This window comes from Zeus faber (genome assembly GCF_960531495.2).
Source record: "Zeus faber genome assembly, chromosome: 1".
Lineage (NCBI taxonomy): Eukaryota > Metazoa > Chordata > Actinopteri > Zeiformes > Zeidae > Zeus > Zeus faber.
Window position 1 is genome coordinate 45,978,768 of NC_137193.1, and position 22,500 is coordinate 46,001,267.

The 22,500-nt window shown below is 44.3% G+C and overlaps 1 protein-coding gene across 2 annotated transcripts in view; it reads left to right on the plus strand.

Annotated features, from left to right (window-relative positions):
* Positions 1-1,257: 1,257 nt before the first annotated feature.
* Positions 1,258-22,500, plus strand: part of tle2b (TLE family member 2, transcriptional corepressor b) — an 89,305-nt gene continuing 68,062 nt past the window's right edge. For both annotated transcript variants that reach the window (XM_080006727.1, XM_080006728.1), the window contains exons 1-3: positions 1,258-2,166; positions 14,857-14,954; positions 17,382-17,445. In XM_080006727.1, coding sequence (XP_079862853.1) covers positions 2,143-2,166; positions 14,857-14,954; positions 17,382-17,445 — 186 coding nt within the window. In that variant the 5' untranslated portion in view covers positions 1,258-2,142. The remainder of the gene's footprint in view (positions 2,167-14,856; positions 14,955-17,381; positions 17,446-22,500) is intronic.

Sequence of the window (22,500 nt, forward strand, 5' to 3'; positions counted from 1 at the left end):
ATGAGCCTTCTCTCTCTGTCATCGGGCACACTGGCTGAGTCGGCCGCGTTGTCTTTGTCTCAGAGTTTGATGCAACGCACTCTGGATGACCTGCCTCTTATCAAACGAGGCGAGCGTGTTGTCGGGATCCTCCGACTCCTCCCCCTCCAGCAGATGCCAAGACGTCGCAATCTGAGCATCCAACAGTGTCGGATTAGCGCTCTTTTGATCAAGTTCAAAGGTAGAGCTGCAGTGGATCAACTCGTTACGGGGGCCGAGCCAAGTGGGTGGTCGGGGCCCGTCTAGCCTACTGTACTGTACATGGACGGGCTTGTAATACCTGGTCTTAGTAGCGCTAGTTATAAGACTCTAATACCCCAGACGGTTCCTGGAATAGCAAGTGCAACAGAGCCAACGGCAAAAAGTAGACGAGCAGATGTTCTGTCCTAGTGGAGAGCACTATTTGTGGCACACTAAAGCCTGCTTCGTTGGTACTGGACTATATTGAGAAGTGTCTCCTCTGCGTGCTTGTGTATGCGGGGTTGTGTGTACAACTGTACATGGTTCAAAAGGACAACACATCTGAATACCCACCAGCATTAATAGTGTGTGTGTGTGTGTGTGTGTGTGTGTGTGTGTGTGTGTGTGTGTGAGAGTGGGTGTGCGTGTGTCCGAGCCACGGCGTTGACAAGCGACATAAAGTTGTCAATCTGAATAAGTGCATGTTTGGTCTTCATAACGACTGTGTCCACATATCTGTCATGAATATTACTGTGTGTGTGTGTGTGTGTGTGTGTGTGTGTGTGTGTGTGTGTACGTGCGCGTGTGTGCATGCTCTTGTGTCTTGATTCGTATCTGTTTGAGCCTGAGTCTTTGTGCAGGACTGATTGCTTTGTTCGTCTGACCACAATTGAAAGGGGATCCATCTCTCTCTCTCTCTCTCTCCCTCTCTCTCTCTCTCTCTCTCTCTCTCTCTCCCTCTCACTCCACCCCTCCCTGCCTATTCGCTCCACCTTAACAGAGGCTTTAGCAGCCTGTCGTGTTTGTGTTGAAGCCAACAGGCACAATATATTACAGTCTGGGGCTCTGCTGCTGAAAAGCCCGCTGGATCTTCCACTGACCTGCTGTTCCTTCCTGCTTTCCTCCTCTCATCTCTTTTTTTTTTTTTTTATCTTTCCCTTAACATTTAGATTAAAAACAAAACTCACTCTCTCTCCCCCCCTTCGCCCTCCTGCTTTTTCCTCCTCCTCCTCCTCCTCCTCTCCTCTTATCTTCTTCTCGTTCCTCCCTTATAGCAGCAAGGAAGGCAGAGATTTCAGTCAGAGGAGAAGAGGAGCAGAGAGGAGACACACACACAGAGACATAGGGCTGGAGGGAAACCTAGAGTGAGAGAGAGGAAGAGGGAGGAGAGGAAACGAGCATCATCAGTCAAAGGAAGAGAGAGAGAGAGAGAGAGAGAAGCAGGGTGGACGTGGAGCGGTGTGTTTACGTTTCAGTGTTTCGGACGGCTCGCAGAGGAAGACACGAGGGGAGAGAGAGAGAGAGAGAGAGGAGGGGGAGAGAAGAGGAGGAGGAAGAGAAAGGTAGAGAGGAGGAAGGGGACGCCTGGAGGAAACATTGAGTGTGTGTGTGTCATGTCAGTGCATGTGGACAGTTACTGATCTGAGAGACGACAGGGGACGGCAGAGAAGGAAGGAGTGGCTGAAGGGACGGGCGGACCGAGGAGCAGGAGGAGAAAGAGAAGAAGGAGAGAGGAAGCGGAGTGAGAGACTTACTGAACAGGAGGAGGTGAATTGTTTCCGCTTCAGATTGTTAGACTAACGGACGGAGAGACAGACGGGGACGGACGGACGTCGCACAAGAGGAGTCCTACCTGGAAGACAGAAGGGAAGACAAAGACCTTTAAAGAAAGTGTGCCATACTCCAGAAGTGTGGAGAAGACGAGCTGAGGACCAGCGACTGGAATTACCAACTGTGTGTGTTTTTAGAGTGAGAGCGACAGAGTGTGTGTGTGTGTGTGTGTGTGTGTGTGTGTGTGTGTGTGTGTGTGTGTGTGTGTGTGTGTGTGTGCACGCACGTGCACGTGTGGAGGGCAGAGGAGTGGAGGGCCAGGGGACTAACCTGGCCATCAAACGGACGGCCAGTCCCTCATCTCCTGGGATCATGTACCCTCAGGGCAGGCATCCGGTAAGTAGACTCTTATCTCTCTCTCTCTCTCTGTCCTTCTCTCTCTCTCTCTCTCTCTCTCTCTCTCTCTCTCTATCTGTCTTTTTCTCTTCCAAAAGCTCAAGCTCCATGAACTGTACCACCTGAATTTCCCTTTGGGATCAGTAAAGTCTGCCTTATCTTATCTTATCTTAACTAACAATAATAACCAAGGAATTTCATTCACGGTGACAAATGACCTAGTTTGGTTTTATATTGCGTCAAACACAAGGGTACAGGGTTGTACGGACCATTTCTCTCACTTTCTGCATGTTTCTCTCTCTATCTTCTCTTGTCTTCCCTGTTGCCGTCTCTCTATCTTGGTCTCACCGTGTCCATCACTGTCTGTATGTTTCCATATCTCTATATGGTAAGGGTTAATAAAAGGGCTTTTTTTCAAAGTCTCTCTCTCTCTCTCTCTCTCTCTCTCTCTCTCTCTCTCTCTCTCTATCTCTCTGTCGCTTAATGACAGGGGCTGCACTGTAACCTGAGGAGAGGGAGGGGTGTTTGGGCTGAGAGATTCCCTGTTATGTACACACACACACACACACACACACACACACACACACACACACACACACGCTCGCAGATTGACACACATGCTCGTATACACACGCACACGCACACACACACACACACACACACACACACACATAAATCAGTCAGCTGCACCCAGTGTCTTTGACATCAGTGGAGGGTTCGCTACGTGGGCGGCATAACTAAATCTCCACTTATCAAGGTTGTGAACATGATTTTTTTGTGTGTGTGAACCCATGGACTTGTGCAATCTTCCTGTTTCTGTTTGCGTGCGTTTGTATAGATGAATTTGCCTATATTTACGTGTGCAGCTTTGAATGTGTGAGCATAATTGTGTTTTTTATCCTCTCACAGTGTCTTGTCTATGAGCCTTGTTGTCGTCATGGATAACATTACATTCGATTGCTGAATTTAGATCAAACTTAAAAGTTATTTATAACTTAATACTAACTTAATAATATTTGACTTTTCTATCGGAGGCTGTCTTCTGAGGCAATATTTACCTTGTGTTTCTTTAGTCGTACAAGTAGTATCCATTTATTTGGCTCTTCTGCTGCTTTTTAGGGCCTGTCCACATGTATACGAATTTATCTGAAAACACATTTTCCCCCTCTGTTTAAAATATAAACAAACGTCCATCCACACGACAACGCAAAAACTATTTAAAACACTAACATAAGCATTCCAGGCCAGTAGGGGGCAATAATATGTCATAAAACTTGATTCCAAACACCACAGAAAAACATTGGGGGCATGCGTATTGAGTTTCTTCTTGAGCGTCGCGATTATAATATTCGCAAACAACACTGTATGGGCGTGGTTCCCGAAGTTGGGGAGACTTTAAAACTGTTAATAGCGACACCGCAGACCATGCAGTGGTCGTCAGCCGTCGCTCGTAGGTTCCCTGACACATGCGCAAATTTGAAAGTTGAAAGGTCATGACGTCAACATTTTCAAGAAGCTCCGTTTCAATGTCTACACGGGTACTCGAAAACTGAGTTTTGAAAGATCTCCACCCTGGAAGGCATTCTGCTGAAGCTTCATTTTCAGTGACCTGTTTTCATGTGGACGGGAGGCCAAAACGCAGAGAAAAAACAGGGCCTTAGTTTCTAATATTTGTTGCTCTGATTGCAAATGTGTCTTCTGGCACAAGATTTGGTTTAAAGACTTGGTTTATGCACTAAAATCTGATGAGTAAGTGATGATATATGGGTTATGAGTTAATATATGTTATGAGTCATTATATGTTTAGAAAGAATGATTAAACTGTTTTTCATTGGGTAGAATTAAGGAAGTCAACAAAAATGTTTTGATTTTGAAAATACTAAAACTGACTGGAATGTCATTTCAAATTGCATGGAACTAAGAGGATCCTGTCTCTGCCTGGTTGTTTCCTACCTGGTTCCTTACTACCTGGTTCCTGTTTCTACCTGAAGTCACATAAAGGTTAAATAATGTGAAGCGCTCTGTGCAACAGCAGCTCTGCTCTGATCACATTGTGTTGTCATTCCCTTTGTATATGCTACAAATGTGTCGGTGGCCACGAGGCCTTCCAGTCATATGGCTGGCAAGTCACCCAGCCAACCAGCTAGTCATCCAGTCATCCAGTCAGCCAGCCAGCCAGTCATCCTTCCAGAAAGCGTAGTCATCCAGTCAGCCAGCCACCCTACCAATAAGCCAGTCAGCCAGTCAGTCAGAAAGCTAGTCTTCCAGTCAGCCAGCCAACCATTTAGTCAGCCAGCCAACCAGTATTCCAGCCAGAAAGCTAGTCGTCCAGTCAACCAGCTAACCAGCTAATCAGCCAGCCATCCAAGTCAGCTAGCCAGAAAGCTAGTCATCCAGTCAGCCAGCCAATCAACTAATCAGACAGCCAACCAGTCATCCAGTCAGAAGGCATAGTCATCCAGTCAGCCAGCCACCCTACCAATCAGCCAGTCAGCCAGCCAGCCAGAAAGCTAGTCATCCAGTCAACCAACCAGCCAGCCAGCCGGCTAGCTATCACACGGAATTATGAATGACATTTTCACAAGAGGGAGGCATGAGGAATCAATTATATGTACAGAGGGAATGCTAATAAGCAGGCTGTGGAATAGAATGGAGACCGAGAGAGGGAGAGTGGCAGAGTGCGAGAGAGGGAGAAAAGGAGTGTGAGAAAAGTGAGTGTGGAGAGATGAAGCCTGGAAGAGAGAGAACGCAAGAGAGTTGTTGGAAAATCAAGAAAGACAATAAACTGAGGCATATTTCTAAAAAAGGCACAGCCAGGGGTGAGAGAGAAATAAAAATGAATGAGGGATGTTTTTCTGCCAAGATGCGTTTGTGATGAAACTCAGTCTCAGATTGAGCCCAACTGTAACCAATCGATAGTGTTTCTGACTTTCCTTTTTCTCTCTCTTCCTCTTTCTTTCGCTCTCTCTCTTCCTCTCTCATTCTTGCTCACTCTCTAACCTTCCCCTGCCAATGGAACTTTATTTTTGGTGCAGCTGAAATATGATCTCTGTAGCAGTGTGAGGTGTGAGGGCGCAAAGAACAGTCTGTGTGTGTGTGTGTGTGTGTGTGTGTGCGTGCGTGCGTGCCTGTGTGTGCGCGTACAGACACAGCGTTAACGTTGAGTTGAGTGTGTACTGTAGGTGTGTTGCTACGTCTTAATTCCTCTGTGCTTTTGAGTTGAAGCCGTGTTTACTTTGTCGGTGTACGCTTGCACCCTTTGTACCCCGTCATGCCTCCGTCTGCTTGAGCTCAATGGCATTTGCTGCAATGCCAAAATGAGAATTCAAACTTTCACAAGTCACACTTTTTAGTTTTTGAATTGGTACAGTAATTTTCACTGACCATTATAGCTTTAAGGAGGATTATTCTGTTTATTACTTAATACATTCACTGAATGGAAATGGAACAGGAAAAGGGTTGGACCAGCGATTGACCCCTGAGCCACGCCCTGTAGGTCTGTGTGTTTTTCTGCTTTGAGTAGGAACTCTATGTATATATGTCCGATTGCGACAGTATCAGGTGTAAATATCCATTCATTTTAAGTATTTTGGAGTATGAGCACATAAGCATACTGTTGCATCCACTACCCAGATACTTCTATCTGTGACAGCAGACATTCTCAACCTTGGGGTCGTGACCTCATGTGGGGCCACCTGATATGCACGTGGGGTCGCAGGACATGTCTACAACTGATTATAATAACAAACATCTGATTTATATATATTTTGATGAAAACGTAGTTAAATATGTTTGACATATATCATCATTTATATATAATCTATTTGGAACGCCATGTTCTATGATATAATAAAAGCAGCCAATGTGATACTCAAAAGCCTAAATGTGTATTGTAACACATGCAATGATTGTTGCTGACTCCAAAATAAGAAAAGATAAAACAAATAAGAAAGTTTGTCAAACTCTCTAATTGCTGTTGTCGTTTGGATTTTTTGGAACCTTATAAATGGGCTCATGGTTGAGAACCCCTGTGTTCCAGCCGTGATGCATAAATGAATAGATGGCATGGATCTTATCTGTGGTCATGCTGAGCACCAGGAAGGGGTTAATGGTGCAGGGATGATTTCCCCGGCGAACAGCTGTAATTGGTTCCACTGGATTTTTGTGGCGAGCGTTATCAGAAGTGTTTGTTCCTGTGTCTTTTGTATGTGTGTGTACTTGCGCTTGCCTGCGTGCGTGCGTGTGTGTGAGTGTGAGCGAGAGAGGAGGGAGGTGATGAAGAAGTGTGTGGGTGTAGGGGTTTATGTTGTGAACTGCCGTGCCAACACCAATAACAATATAAAAGGCACACCCTGACTGTTACTCTGACGAGAGAAAGAGAGAAAGAGAGAGAGAAAGAGAGAGAGAGAGAGAGAGAGAGAGAGAGAGAGAGAGAGAGAGAGATTTTAGTTGAACTAGTATGTGTACAGTGATCCAATCAGACCAAAAGCCTTAGTAGATGTCGACTTTAGGCGCAAGCATACACTTACACACAGACGGATGAATGCAAGAATATATACATTTACACTGTGTGCATGAGAGAGAGGGCAGATGGTGTGAGAACAAAGAAAGAGAAAGCGATGGGAGGCTAAAGTAAGACCCCTTTCAAGCTGTATAACCTGTTGACCCTGAAGACACCCCCATAGTAAAAAGGGGCAACAATAATCGAGGAAGAATCACTTTGTGGATGCTAATTATTCAGTTTTTCTTTTATTGTTATTTTAGTACAGCAAGTCTAATTCCTTTGGTTACCATTAGCTTCAGCAATGCACACAGAATCCCTCTGTTACGGCAATTATCACTTCCAGCAAACGGAGAGATGGAGTAGAGGAACTTACTTCTAAAAGAGCAAGTAGAGGGAGGTGTGTGTGTGTATATGTGTGTGTGTGTGTGTGTGTGTGCGCGCGCGCGCCTGTTTACATAAATGATGGTGTGCATCTTTGTGTGTGTGTTTTTGTGTTAAAGTGTGTGCGTGTGCCTGTCTTTGGTCTCCTCGGTCTCTGAAAAGAGTAACACTTTATTTTTACAGCCAAGTAAACAAACCACCGCCAAATATCTGGCCACAGAAATCACATATGTTCCATTAATGAGGGCAGCGTCAACCATTATATGTGTGCTGAAGAGAGCGGCGGTGGAGCGAGACAGGGAGAGAGAGAGAGAGAGAGAGAGCGAGAGAGACAGGGAGAGAGAGTTGGAAGAAGGCACATTTGTGAGTTTGTATTGCTGTACGTGTGTATAATTGTATTTTCTGTAATTGTGTTTGTGTGTCTGCATCTGGGACGGACCGGGATGAAAAAACGGTCCTGGCATTTGCAACAGAGAAGCCCTGTTTTGAAACCTAACACCTACCCTACCCAAATGTTAAACAGCTTTCAAAATAACACTACAAGGGGTGCCTGCCTGCACGGCACACATCGTGTACGACAGCACGCACACAAAGCACCACTGACAAGTTGTTTATGTCATTTTGGAACCTGCTTTAACTAATGAGCATCAGGGGCAGGTAGGTCACCTCCTGTAAATGATCAATTGCTAGGATTTTTTGAAAAATTGGGACAGCGGCCTTTCAGTTCATCAAGTACTCATCGCTATTTGAAGGGCACTCGGCCAGTCTTGCGCTCCTCGAAGTCATCCACAATGCGCCCTATGTTCAACTTCTTCGCCCGGTAATTTTCAGTTGATAACCAATCCACTCTGTCTATCCTGTCCCATTGTGCTCCTCACATCGTTTTTAATTAGTTTTAGTTTGGAGGATGAGCGCTCAGCAGGTGCGACGGTGATGGGAAGGGTCAAACTGGTGACACGTGATTGATGATGACGTACAGATCTTTTTGGCAGTTGTTGATGATGCAGCATGTACTACCCGACATACATTTGGAGGCAATTAACTCGTACATCTGCATGTTGAAACGTTAACTGTGAGCGTGCAAATAAACAAGTCATGCAACACAACAGTTCAAAATTATTTAATTAATTTAAAGTTTTTATTTGAGTCATGACTCAAATTGTTGTCAATTTATTACCAACCATGACCATAATTCCTCTATGACTTAGGTGATATATATACAATTGAGTGCACTGGTTGAAGCTATGGTAATGCTTTAAAGGTGACATTATATCAGCGCTTAAATCAATTATTATGGGGATTCGGCAGCCCATAGTAGGGCGGCCCTTCAGGCATTTGCCCGATGCCAGATAGCCAATCCGTCACTGGTCTGTATGCAGTTGCATTCATCTGTGTGTGTGTGTGTGTGTGTGTGTGTGTGTGTGTGTGTGTGTGTGTGTGTGTGTTTCTGTGGGTTGTGAGTTTACCTATGTGTGTTCCTGTTCCTGTAGTTTCTTTTAGAGAAAACTGCATGTGTGTGTGTGTGTGTGTGTGTGTGTGTGTGTGTGTGTGCGGTTTGTTTTTCCTTCAACATCTGTGGCCGTAATGAAAAGCAGGTACAGTAAACAGCAGCGCAGAGCACTGCCACCTCCCGCGGAATGATGAAATCCCTCGTTCGATCTTCCCTCTCGTCCCTCATCGTCCCCGTTTACATTTCATCTCAGACCGGAGAGGCGAACGCCAACCCTTCGACTAAGCAACACATTCTAGATTAATATCAGCAGTCAGACAGATTAAGTCCTGGGTTGTGTTTTTTCTGAATAAAAAAAACAACAACAAACAGAATGAAAAACAGCTCATTTTCTATCATGGAAATCCTCTGTTCTGCGTTCTTGTCTTTGTCATTAAAAGCGCTGATCGGCTTGTGGCTTGGACCCGCTCCAGACCCTCTTTTGGCTGCCAATCTCCCCCTGATTTGTAATCCACCGCTGGCTTAGTGGCTGGGCGGCTGGTCGGGTGGCTGATTGAAAGGCTGGCTTACTGGCTAGGTGACTGTTTTGGCCGACTGGAAGGATGGATGATTGAGTGACTGGTGTGCTGACCGAGTCGGCTACAGACTTGCTGACTTAATGGGCTGGCTGACTGATGGACGGACTGATGGACACAGTGATTGACACAATGGAGGACTGACCCAAAAAATGTGTCTTTTTTGGAAGCCATGTTGGTTGGAAAGGTGGAAGGGTGCTTTGACTATCTATCTCTCTATCTATCTCATCTATCTATCCCAAGCCTCCTTCCTTCCATCTGCTCTTTCCAAACATACGTATCTCTCCATCCGCCGATCCAAGCTGCGGTTTTCGCAAAATTCTTCCTGCTGTAGAGAGAGAGACAGAGAGAGAGATTATGAAAGCCTGGAGAGTGTGCACTGATCGGAGAGTGAGCTGTTACCTTAATATGGCTTGCTGTTCACATCAGCACACACACGGATACATGCGCACATACGCACTCTCTTACACACACACACACATTCACAGATACAGTACATGCACGGGCCAGTGACACGTCTCATCTTTGCCACACTCGGCGCTTCTTATCTATTCATGTGTCTTTTTCCTGAATATTTCACCAGCCAATGATTATTTCATGCAACTTTGAATGTGTCTGTGCTCCTCTCGGAGAGACAGAAGCATGAGAGGAAGAGAGAAGAAGGGAGGAGAGGGGAAGGAATAAGAGCTCCAGTGATGGCAGAGAGATGGAGAGATGAAAAGGATGGAGGTGGGAGAGCAAGGGCAAGAAAAGGAGAGAAATGCGGTGTTTTTGAGCCGACATATCCATGTGGTGACATGTTGACACCTTCCACGGACGGCTGATTTCTTTCTGTGTGTGTGTGTGTGTGTGTGTGTGTGTGTGTGTGTGTGTGTGTGTGTGTGTGTGTGTGTGTGTGTGTGTGTGTTTGTGTGTGTGTGTGTGTGTGCGTGTGTGTGATGTGTGTGTGTTTGTATATAAGAGATTACGGCCTGGGATAACTAGTGGAGAGATGGATGGACGGATAGCCTATTCATTTTCCTTTGACTCCTTCGAGAGCTGCGTCTGTCCCTCATGACAGAGCGATTGAGCAAGAGATGGATGGAAGATTGATTAATGGGTGGATGGATGGATGGATGGATGAAAAGATAAATTAATGGATGGATGGATGGAAAGGTGTTATAGATGAATAATTGTATTTAATGGAAAATTTAGAAGTGACAAGATATGATGGATAAACAGACAGAAAGACGGGCCGATGATCGGGGAGAAGTCGATGGAGAGACAGACAGAAGGACAGACAGAGAGACAGACGGATGATGATTAGAGGTTGGGGGCTGAACAGGACTGTTATGTGATCCCTTGGCGCAGACGTATACACCTCCCCCCCATTCCTCCCTGTAGATAATCCCTCCTAATTCTGTGCCTACCATTGCCAGCTCGTCCGAATTGTGATTGACTGCTGTCCCACATGCGTGCGTGTGTGTGTGTGTGTGTGTGTGTGTGTGTGTGTGTGTGCGCACGTGCATGCGTGGCGTGTGCGTGCGTGCCTGCGTGCATGTGTGTGCATCCCTTCCATTTCCACCTCTACTTACTAGATTAACCGGATCAGTTTTGGGTTTCAGGATGCCCCGTGCTGTCTGACACCACAGAGAGAGCAGAGCACACACACACAATGACACAGTGCACACTCATCACACACACAATCATCACACAAACCCGAGACAGCTAGTTGTTTTTTTGGCCCTCTGTGACGTGCTATAGACCCCCAACAGTCTGGGCTCCCATCTGTCACAACACAGGAGAGACCAAACACACACACACACACACACGTACACACGCATGCACGCACGCACGCACGCACGCACGCACGCACACACACACACACACACACACACACACACACACACACACACACACGCACGCACACACATAAACACACTCGTACTGTACGGTTTGTTGATGCCCCTGTTTTGAAAACCCTGCAAACTAATAATTCTGCCTGAATTCATTTTAGTCTATGTCCCCTTTAACTGCGATGACTTGTTTTATAGCAACATTATCAAAACCCAGCCGGTATTTTATGATTTTATCTGCAATTAGCATCACATACACACGTGCGCATAAATTTGTGCTCCATAACTTTGACTTTCTAGTGGCAGAAATCAACGACTGAACATCCGACAGAATTTATGTGTATATGTCCACTTTGTCAAAGCAATGCATTTCAGAAGTTTACCTGTTATTTTCCCGATGACATCATTAAGGCCTATTTGCATTTTATTGCTGTCCAGATAAAACAGAATTTTGGAAGCTTTGGAAATTAGTTACTGTTGTTTCAATTAAGTTTTATTTAACTGGGGTTTTCACTCTTACTGCATTTTTTGCTTTGTTTTGTGTTTATAACATGCATGTAATCCTGGATGAAGCCTGAATTACTGTTCATTACGCCATTCATCTTGTGAATTATATTTCAGTTGTTCAAATCTTAAATTATGTTTGGGTTGCACCTCAAAGTGACAAAAATTTGGGATTCTTACACAATATAATCTATAAGGACAAATCCTGAGACTCAACCTGTTGAGAAACACTGGTTTTAGCATTCTGTAGCTAACTCCACTGTTTGACTCTCCTGCCAGAAAAACAACAAAAATACATAATTTATGTACGGGGACTCGTGATGTATCATGGTTCTAACAAACTGGAACTGTTTCAAACTGTGTCACGAATATCACTGTTGTCACCTGAGGACTTCCTCGTGCTAATGTCTGTTATTCGTCTTCTTGTTTTTCATTTCTGTTTTGAGTGCATTTCAGAGTTCCAGGGTGCACCAGGTAACCAGTTAAAATTACCGTCTGTGTAATTTCTGAAAAGTGGCCATTTTGGTTGTAACCTTATTTATTTATCGGGTGTCAAGTGGTGTGCTTTAAGCAACCACACCTGTCTTGGCTATAGGTAATTGGGCCCAGGATCGGTGTGGCTGTATGCCTGTTGCTTGCTAGAGTATTCAACGAGCAACAGGTAAAACCTCCATCCCCACTCACACACAGGAGATCACCCTTGTCGTGACATGTTTCCATCTGCTCCGGGCTTGTTTCACCTCACCCACTCTCCACAATAAAACGGGTGTGTTTTCAACCCCAATGCCCGTGTCTCTGTGTCGGAGGGCCCTGGAAAGGCCGCTCGGGTGGCACCTGGCAGGCGGAACTGACTCATTTATTTATTTATTTGTTTGTTTCTTTATTTAAAAACAGATCTGCGCTTTCGTGTCACTTATAAAATCCTCAACTCTGACTCTGGGCTTTGTTATAAGACTTAGCGTTGACGTAATCTGCCGACAGCAGTGTGTATGTTTGTGTGTGTGTGTGTGTGTGTGTGTGTGTGTGTGTGTGTGTGTGTGTGTGTGTGTGTGTGTGTGTGTGTGTGTGTGTGTGTGTGTGTGTATGTGTGTGTGTGTGTGTGTGTGTGTGTGTGTGTGCGGGCGCGTGTGTGTGTGTGTGCGTGGGTGTGTGTGTATGTGTATCTTGTGTGTGTGTGTGTGTGTGTGTGTGTGTGTACAGTGTTTCTGCTTTCCTCTGCTCTTTTCATATTGTTGCATGTGTTTGTTTAATTCTGTATGTATATGTGTGTGTGCGTGTGTCAGTATTTGTATCTATGTGTCTTTTTAAGCATGCTTGTGTGTGTGTGTGTGTGTGTGTCTGGCAGCAGATGGTAGGCTCAGTATTAGTTCGACCCCAAAAGCGATGGACAGTGCACACAGTTCAGACCCACAAGGCTGCATTGACTACAGCAGAGAGATGGCACGACTCCCCATCTCTTTCATCCTCATCTATCCCTCTCTCGCTCTCCCGCTCCCTCATCCCCTTAGTGTCAGATGAATGTCTGTCTCTCTCTCGCTCTCTCTCTCTCTCTCTCTCTCTCTCTCTCTCTCTCTCTCTCTTTCTCTCCCAGTCGGCAACCGTGCCCTCCTTTCATCCTGTCCCTCTTCTCATTCTTTCATTCCTCTGTCAGTGTCACACTGCTTTCTCTCATCTGTCCATCCTTCCATCCCTCTGTCTGCGAGTCAGATAACTATCTCTCTTTCCCTCTCTATCTCTCCATCCGCATGCATTCCTCTCCTGCCAATGTGCATAGTTTATTTTTATTGCTGATTTTTAGGTCATGAATTTGCCTCTGCTTGCGTGACATTTCTGTGTGTGTTTGTGTTCATATTTCCGACTATGCCTATTTGTATGTGCATATACTGTACGTTTGTGTGTTTGCTATTCACCCCCCCACACAGACACACACTACTACCCCCCTCCCCTTCCACCTTCGAGTGTGTGTGAATCAAGGTCGGTGTGGAACCTGAATTCCCTAGTTTGATGTTGTTGTTTTGTTTAGCTGTGTGTGTGTGTGTGTGTGTTTTGTTTTCATATATTTTGTGTATTTTTGTGTATGTGCGTGGTTGTACATTTTAGTTTTCATGTGTGAGCTGTAGATGTGTTTACATGTGTGCATGTGTGGGTGTGTATTGCATATGTATTTGGTGTATATGTGTATTTCTATTGACGTGTATCTGTGTGAGTGTGTGTGCATGGGTGTGTGTGTGCCCCATGCACCACATAGCCATTGAGTCCTCCCCGTGCTTCGCCCCCTGGCTTAATTACTGGGGGAAACCCAGCGCGTTGCCCTGACCACCAGCGAACAACTAATTGAAATCTAATTGAATTGTGCTTGTCTAAGCTAATTTAGCCGCACTACTGAAACCTCTGATCTTTTAGCTTTTAGTGCTGGCGGCACTGGACAGGTGTGGGTGGATGGATGGAAGGCTGGATGGATGGAATGGTGGTTGGATGGACTGATGGATGGATAGAAGAATGTATGGGTGGGGGAATGAATGGGTGGAGGGATGGATGGAATGATGGACGGAGGGATGGGTTGATGCGCCCAAACAAGCGCCCATAGGGGTGTGTGGAGGGTACCCCTCCCCCACACCCCTATGGGCGCTTGTTTTGTCGAGCCTTCTTTAGCTTTAAGCAGGTGAGAGACATGCATGCATTTTTAGCATCCGCGGCAACCCCACCCCCACCCCGCCCCCGCACACGCGCGCACACACAAATGCGCACACTTATACGCACACGTCAAACTTACACACACTCACTCGCACACATAAGTTATTCATATGAGGTTTCTTCCCTCCATAGCGCTTTGTAGGCTGGAATACATTATCAAGCTAGCAGGCTGGAGAGGATGCTAATGTAGAGGAGGGATAGAAAGAAAGCATGGGGCAGTGGGAGGAAAAGGAGGGAGAGTCGTTAGAGGAGGAGGAGGAGGGGAAGAGAGGAGGAGGGGGGGAGCGCGGGAGGGGGAGCCGAGGCATTATGATGTGTGGGAAGAGGAAGTGACCTTGCTCCTCACTTTCATCCTGCCTTTTTTTCTTTTTTCCTTCACTTCTTTTCTCTGGCACACACACACACACACACACACACACACACACACACACACACACACACACACACACACACACACACACACACACGCACACGCACACGCACACGCACACATGCACACGCACACGCACACACTTACACGCGCACACACACACACACACACACTTACACGCACGTATGGAGATGTTCTTCTCTTACACACACTTATAAAGGGACTCTTTAATTTTTCCTTCCGTTGACCTTGCTGTGTCTATTTTTCCCTCCATCTCTCTCTTGCTCTCTCTTCCTCTTTCCATCTCTCTATCTATCTCTCTTGCTCACTCGCTCACTCTCCCTCTCTCTCTCACCCCCCCCCCCTCTCTGCTGTAGGTCCCCTTGCAGCCCGGTCAGTCTTTCAAGTTCACAGTGTTGGAAACTCTGGACCGCATCAAGGAGGAGTTCCAGTTCCTTCAGGCTCAATACCACAGGTACACACACACACACACACACACACACACACACACACACACACCCACACACACACACACACACACACACACACACACACACACACACACACACACACACACACACACACACACACACACACACACACACACGGTCCAGGTTTTATCGAATATGTTATATACACTGTACAGATTTACTGAAATCTGTTATATTACTATATTATAAAGATTACAGTGGTGGTGATCGAGGTTTGGGGCATTTTCCATCCTATAAATTCCTGACTCACAATAATGTTGTGCAATTCTCCAGTGTATAAAACACCTTTTACCCGTTTTCCCTGCTCTGGGCACGGTTACCAGCTTTTCTTGTGAAATTGGCCTGCGTTTAAAGGGGCTCTGGGTGGGGTTTCAACCATCTTGGCAACTGGCATAACTCCATCGTGGCTCTTTACTTGAGGTACCTCAATTAGGGATTACAAACGGTAAATTACTCATTAATTAGCTGCGACCAACACTAGCGACCAACCATTTGCTGTTCCATTAACATCTTGAAGAACGAAAAATGAAAAAAAAAGATTATAGAGCTAATTTACTGTTTGATTAAATTTGTTGATGTGAAATTATTCTGAAGGAAATCTGTGTTTTGGTAAATTGTTACCCATTTCATTGGTGTCTAATACCAGTTGCTAGAGAACATCCAGTCCAAGTACTTCCAAGCACCCAACCCATAATACTCACATAAGTCATTTATTTGAATGATGGCATTGAAGGACGTGTGATTTTCACATTGAAGGGCATGCAGGGCTTATTTTTTGAAATACAGCTTTGTATAGAAAGCCTAGGAAAAGCTTGCGTGTCTTTCCGTGAGTCTGATAGCATTCATTTGACCGAGCTCCTTGACCTGTTTATTAAATTATCTTTTATTGTGGTAAGAATCTGTTCTAGTCAATACTAACCCAGCCTTACATGGGGGAAAGTGTTTCTGACTTTGGTCTTTAATCTTAAAAGTCTCTGGTCCTGCAGACAGCTCCGTTGTCCATTAAATCACAGAGAAAGTTCTGGAGCAAAGTGTCATAGTGGGGATTTGATTTTCCAGCTGATGGTCAACCCGAAATGGAGCTGACCACCGCTGACCTTGACAGCAAGAGAGAGAGCAGGGAGTGTTGCCCGCGGGTTCTAAGTTATAGCGAACTCTCCACACCTCAGTGGGCCGGACACTCACACACACACACACACACACACACACACACACACAGACACACACATACACACAGGTTATGAAGCACAGAAACAAAGAGCAGTTTTACATTGAAATCTACTTATGAAACTGGAATTGCTGTTTTTAATTGCATTCCACATGACATATGGCATAAATACAGTATAGTAAATATATATTAAAGTGGACCTACTGTATTATACTCCTTTTCAACAAGTCAATATACTGGAGCACGACTGGTCCAGTCGTGCTCCAGTGTATGGGTGGGTGGAGTTACTCAGATGGGGGGCGGTTGTAATTCTACCAAAGCCTCATTTGACATAGGAAGGGGCTTCAAAATTGAATGGCTTATTACACCACATGTTTCACAATAAACTGACTGAAGTTGTCTTATTTCACAATGTGTGTGTTTGTAGGCCCATCACAGACCCAAATATATGTGCACAAGCACTGAAAAAGTGAGCTTGCATAATAGGTCCCCTTTAATATTGAGGTGTCAAACTTAATTTCAGTCACATCATGACAAAATGCAACTTTGTGCAGCCCTGATGACTTCTGATGTTTAGCCGAGGTTGGAGGCCTGTGCATTCTTGCATGTGCGCATGACTAAAGTAGCCTACTTCAATGCTCTTTCAGGTTATTACTTATTTTTAAATCAAGCATGTCAAATTATTGTTTTTCTGCTGGCCCTCAGGTCTGCTAATACTAGCTGTTTCATCTTAAGAATTTAATTTAATTTTATGAAGAGTCATCATCTAAACTGCAATTCATTCAAATGTATTTATTATCCTTACAAATGCACATATTGTGGATTGATAACAACAGAAGGCGCATATTATAATGAAAAAAAAAATATGAAAAAGATATTTATATAATTGTTTTAATAATATATATTTTATCTATTTATTTTTCTTATTCCCAAAATCATCCCACAAGCCAGATTGGAACCCTATAAGGGCCAAATGCGGGCTGCGGGCCGTATCTTTGACACCCCTGCATTAATGGGCAGCAATATGGAGCAGTGTGGCAAAGACTATTTTTGTATTCTCGTCTTAAACCTCTGTATTGACCTCTGCACCACCTAAATCCAATGGAAATTAGTTTAATATTATATGCAAAAACCCATTTAAAAATTGTGTGTGTGTGTGTGTGTGTGTGTGTGTGTGTGTGTGTGTGTGTGTGTGTGTGTGTGTGTGTGTGTGTGTGTGTATGTGTGTGTGTGTGTCGTACAGCCTGAAGCTGGAGTGTGAGAAGTTGGCCAGCGAGAAGACGGAGATGCAGAGACACTACATCATGGTGAGTCCAATCATCCGTCCGTCGCGCCGTCATCTCAGCGTGGTGGTGTTAGCGGCACTCCACCACTCAGGATCTTCTCTGGGAGGAACCTAATGAGCCTCTCATTCAGAGACGGCAATCAAGCGAGGACTCTCTACTCCTGTTGACAAGCCCGAGTGATATTATTTAGAGTCTGCGTCATTCATCTCCTCCTCTCTGCTCTCACTCGTCTCTTTCTCTTTCGCTAGTGATTTCTCTATCTCGTTCTCCCTCACTATCTTTTCTCTCTCCCTTTCTTTGTTGTGTTTTTTTTCTGCTTACCCTCCCCTCTCTCTCTTTCTCTCTCTCTCTCTTTCTCTCTCTCTCCCTCTCTCTCTCTCTCTCTCGCTCTCACTCTGTCTGTCGACTAAAGGCTCACATGTACCATAAGCTTTCGTCTGTGCTACAAACACACGCGGAGCCGAGCAGAATGCGATATGAACCATCTGCTAAGCGGCTCTCCTTTCATAAACCTGGGAGAGCAGGCGGGATCAGGGCCGTAAGCTATATAGACACACAGACGGAGAGACGGAAAGACGTGGGGAGAAGCAGAGGGAATAAACGACAAATACACAGACAGAAAAAGAAAGTAGGGCGGGATGGAGACCGAGGATAGACCGAGGGAGGGTGAGACGATAGAGAGATGGAAATACCGATAAACGGGGGAGTGTGATAGTTGCACACTAACAGAAACACAAAAATAACACTGACAAACCACAGACTTGGAAAAAAAAACCACCCTAACTTCCCTAATATCAGTCACGCCCAGTTTTTAGCTGTGGGTTTTTAACGGTATCACTGTTCACTTCTGATATACAGTACACTTCAGACGAAAGATAACCTTCTGTTTCACCATTTAACTAAACCTCAGGTTGGCATGGATGGATGGATAGTTCCATGGATGGATGATAGATAGATAGATAGATAGATAGATAGATAGATAGATAGATAGATAGACAGATAGATAGATAGATAGATAGATAGATAGATAGATAGATAGATAGATAGACAGATAGATAGACAGATAGATAGATAGATAGATAGATAGATAGATAGATATATAGATAGACAGATAGATAGATAGATAGATAGATAGACAGATAGATAGATAGATAGATAGATAGATAGATAGATAGATAGATAGATAGATAGATAGATAGATAGATAGATAGATAGATAGATAGATAGATAGATAGAGACTTTCATCCCCTGAGGGAAATTGCAGAGTTGCAGCAGCTCATATCAAAATAACGTATGTTAATTTTAAATATCTAATGTACAATAAACCTAAAATTAACTAAAATTGCCAATGTGCAATGAATCTAAAACATTATCAATAAAAATACATCTCTTTATCAGTAATTCACATGCTGCAAAGGTTGAAAATTTTGCTAATTTGCATAAACAAATAAGATAAGATATGTACATAAACTGTGTGTAACAGGGTGGAAAACAAACTGTTCTAGTTTGTATATATATAGTGTATATATATATATACACATATATATATTGTTATATTATTATATTAGATAGATAGATACATACTTCATTCATCCCTTTGGGGAAATTCAGAATTTGTTTATATATATATATATATATATATATATATATGTATACTTATATACTGTATATATTCAGTATAAAGAGTACCAGTGAAGTTTGGACACGCCGAGTCATTGAAGGGCTTTTCATAATTGTTTTTTTTTTACTATTTTCTACATTGTAGAATAATAGTGAAGACATCCAAACTGTGAAACAACACACATAGAATTATGTAGTAACCAAAAAATAACAAAATATATTTGATATTTTCGAAGTTGCCACCCTTTGCCTTAGCGGTAGCTTTGCACATTTTATACACTTGGCATTCCTTCAACCAGCACCAGCTTCATTAGATATATACACTAACTAAGAGCTTTATTACTGGAGGAACATCTGTACACCTTCTTATTTATGCAATTAGCTAATCAGCCAATCATGTGGCAGCAGTGCAATGCATAAAATCATGCAAATACGGATCTTCAGCTTCAGATAATGTTCACATCAGCCTTCAGAATGGGAAAAGAAATGTGAGGCGGATGGGCTACAACAGCAGAAGACCACGTCGGGTTCCACTTCTGTCAGACAAGAACAGAAAGCTGAGGCTGCAGTAGGCACAGGCTCACCAAAACTGGACAGTTGAAGACTGGAGAAACGTAGCCTCTAGGTCTACTGAGGCACAAAGATCGTACTGTAGGGTCAGAATTTGGCGGCAACAACATGAATCCATCTACCCAACCTGCCCCGTGTCAACAGTCAGGCTGGTGGCGGTGGTGTAATGGTCTGGGGAATTATTTCACTTTGGGCCCCTTAATACCAATCAATCATCTGTTGAATGCCACAGTCTATTTGAGTATTGTTGCTGACCATGTGCATCCCTTCATGGCCACATCTTCTAAAGGCTTCTTCCAGCATGATAATGCACCGTGTCACAAAGCAAACATCGTCTCAAACTGGTTTCATGAACATGACAATGAGTTCAGTGTTCTTCAGTGGCCTTCCCAGTCACTAGATCTGAATCCAATAGAACACATTTGGGATGTGATAGAACGGGAGATTCCCAGCATGAACATGCGGCTGACAAATCTGAAGGAATAGCTTGATGCAATCCTGTCAACATGTTTCCATATCTTGTGGAATCCATGCCAAGAAGAATTGAGGCTGTTTTGAGAGCATGGGAGGGCTCTCGAGGCTGCCGCCGCCCCCACCACTGATCGCTTTAACTATAAACACAAAGTAAAAGAAATCTACAACAGTAAGAGTTTGTTGTCCCCTGTGTGCAGGGATGCTCCCCTCAGTGTGAGGGGGACTGTGAATGCAGTTAGCAAGTCTGTAAAGAAGAGCATGCAGTGGATTCTAGCCGACCCCGGGGATGTATAATCTGCGCCACAGCTAGAGGGCGCCGTAGAAAACCAAGGGAGATATAGAGAGAAACTGTTGTTTATTCGTGTTTTATTACCAAAGTTTTCTTTGCCACCATTGTAAGCCTCGCTCATATATAAGTTATTGATGTTCAGGTGTTAATATTTTTTTTTATGTACTGTAACTATGTTTTCTTTGGCAATGAAATTGAAATTAAAAATAGAGAGAGAGAGAGATAAGAGAGGCGACAGAGAGATAAAAGTTAAAAGAAAAGGACAGATTTCAATAAGTAAAAGACTGGAAAAAAAATATTGAGAGAGAGATAAAAAATGTAAGAAAGAGAAGAAAGGAGGGAGCGTTACAACGAGCGGCAGAGAAAGAGAGAGATATTCGGGTCGGGCACAGAGACGGGGAGAGAGAGAGAGAGAGAGAGAGAGAGAGAGAGAGGGAGTGTGTGTGTGTGTGTGTCGGGGGGAGATGAAGCGAATAAAAAGAAGGAAAGATGGAATAGAAAGGGAAAAGAGAGAGAGAGAGCGAGCATGCATCACAGACTAAAAAAGGGGGGAAAAAGAGCGAGAGAGAGAGAGAGGGTACATGCACAGACACGTAAATAATGTGAAGCAACAACGGATTCGGTGAGCCCGCAGAGGAGATAACCCAGAAGGCTATATTTAGCTTGTTAGCCTGTCATCCACACTGAGGCCGGCTAGCTCCTCCGCCCCCCGCCTTTACTATGCATCAGCCTCCAGCCTGCCAAACACACAGGTTGGGGAGGAGGATGCTCTGTGTGTGTGTGTGTGTGTGTGTGTGTGTGTGTGTGTGTGTGTGTGTGTGTGTGTGTGTGTGTGTGTGTGTGTGTGTGTGGTGGAAAAAGTACCCATAAGCCCTACTTGGGTAAAAGTAATAGAAAGATACCTTACCAGAATATGACTTTAATAAAAGTTGAAGTCACCCATTGAAATACTACTTGAGCAAAAGTCAAGGGTATCTGGTTGCAAATGTACTTAAAGGAATAGTTCACGTGTTTTGAAGTTCATCACTGTTTCATGCTCACCACTCATGTAGTTAATGGCAGGTTCCAGCCTTTTCTCCGTACTGGGGCGCAGCTCCATCCTCTCATCAGCCGTTCATAGCAAAGTAATCTGCGTTAAGTGCAAAAACTCACTCAACATTTCGAGCAAAGCCAACATGATGCCATAGCGGTCTGAATTTGAGGTGTTATTTCAAAAAATACATCCATATTCATGTGTGCCACAGTGTTGTTACCAGTGTTGCAACCAAATGAGTGACCTGCCAAATTGCGGGACGTCGAAGATGAATGCTCTTGTGGTTTCGAGAAAATCGCTGCTTTTAGAGTGGAACAGCTAAAGAAAGCACTACATTTCTCTTATACAGTATTTGTATAAAAGCAGTGTGTTTACATAACAGTTTCAGTCTCAGCAATAATATGCCTCGAGCTGAATACAATCTTAGAACTTCAGTTACCACTCTGACGACACTGTCTCCTGAAGAAGGCTGTAGCTCAACACCCCAAAACCGTCGACAAAGTGTTTAATGCCCCTCTAGTCCGTCTACACACGCTGTTTATCAGAAGGCCATTTCGCAAAGATTTACTGCGGTCAAATAGCATGAAATCTTCCTGTAAATTGGGGCAGGAAACATAAGATTTTGCCTTCCTAATTAGCGTCAGTCCCCCACAGTTATATTGAGATTTGCTGAAACATGTCTCTCCCAAACTCACTGAAGCATCCGCCTAAGCTTCTGAAGTTGAGCTGAGAAGTTGTCGGCAACGGAGGATTCATTTTGGTTTGGAATTTCTAAAAAGTTAGACACACACACACAGACATAGCAGTATATCGTGCCTAAAAATGTGAAATATCCTTTAGTAAAAGCTAAGCCAGATATAGATGTGCTGTGTTTTTGGACCGTAAGCAATCACACTCCCTGGAGCTTCTTGGATAAGACGTTTGGTTTGACGCTGGCACGTTGTTGCTTGTGAGGAAAATTTGGTTGACTGTTACTGTAGTGGGTTGCAAACACACACACACACACACGCACACACACGCACACACACACACACACACACACACACACACACACACACACACACACACACACACACACACACACACACAC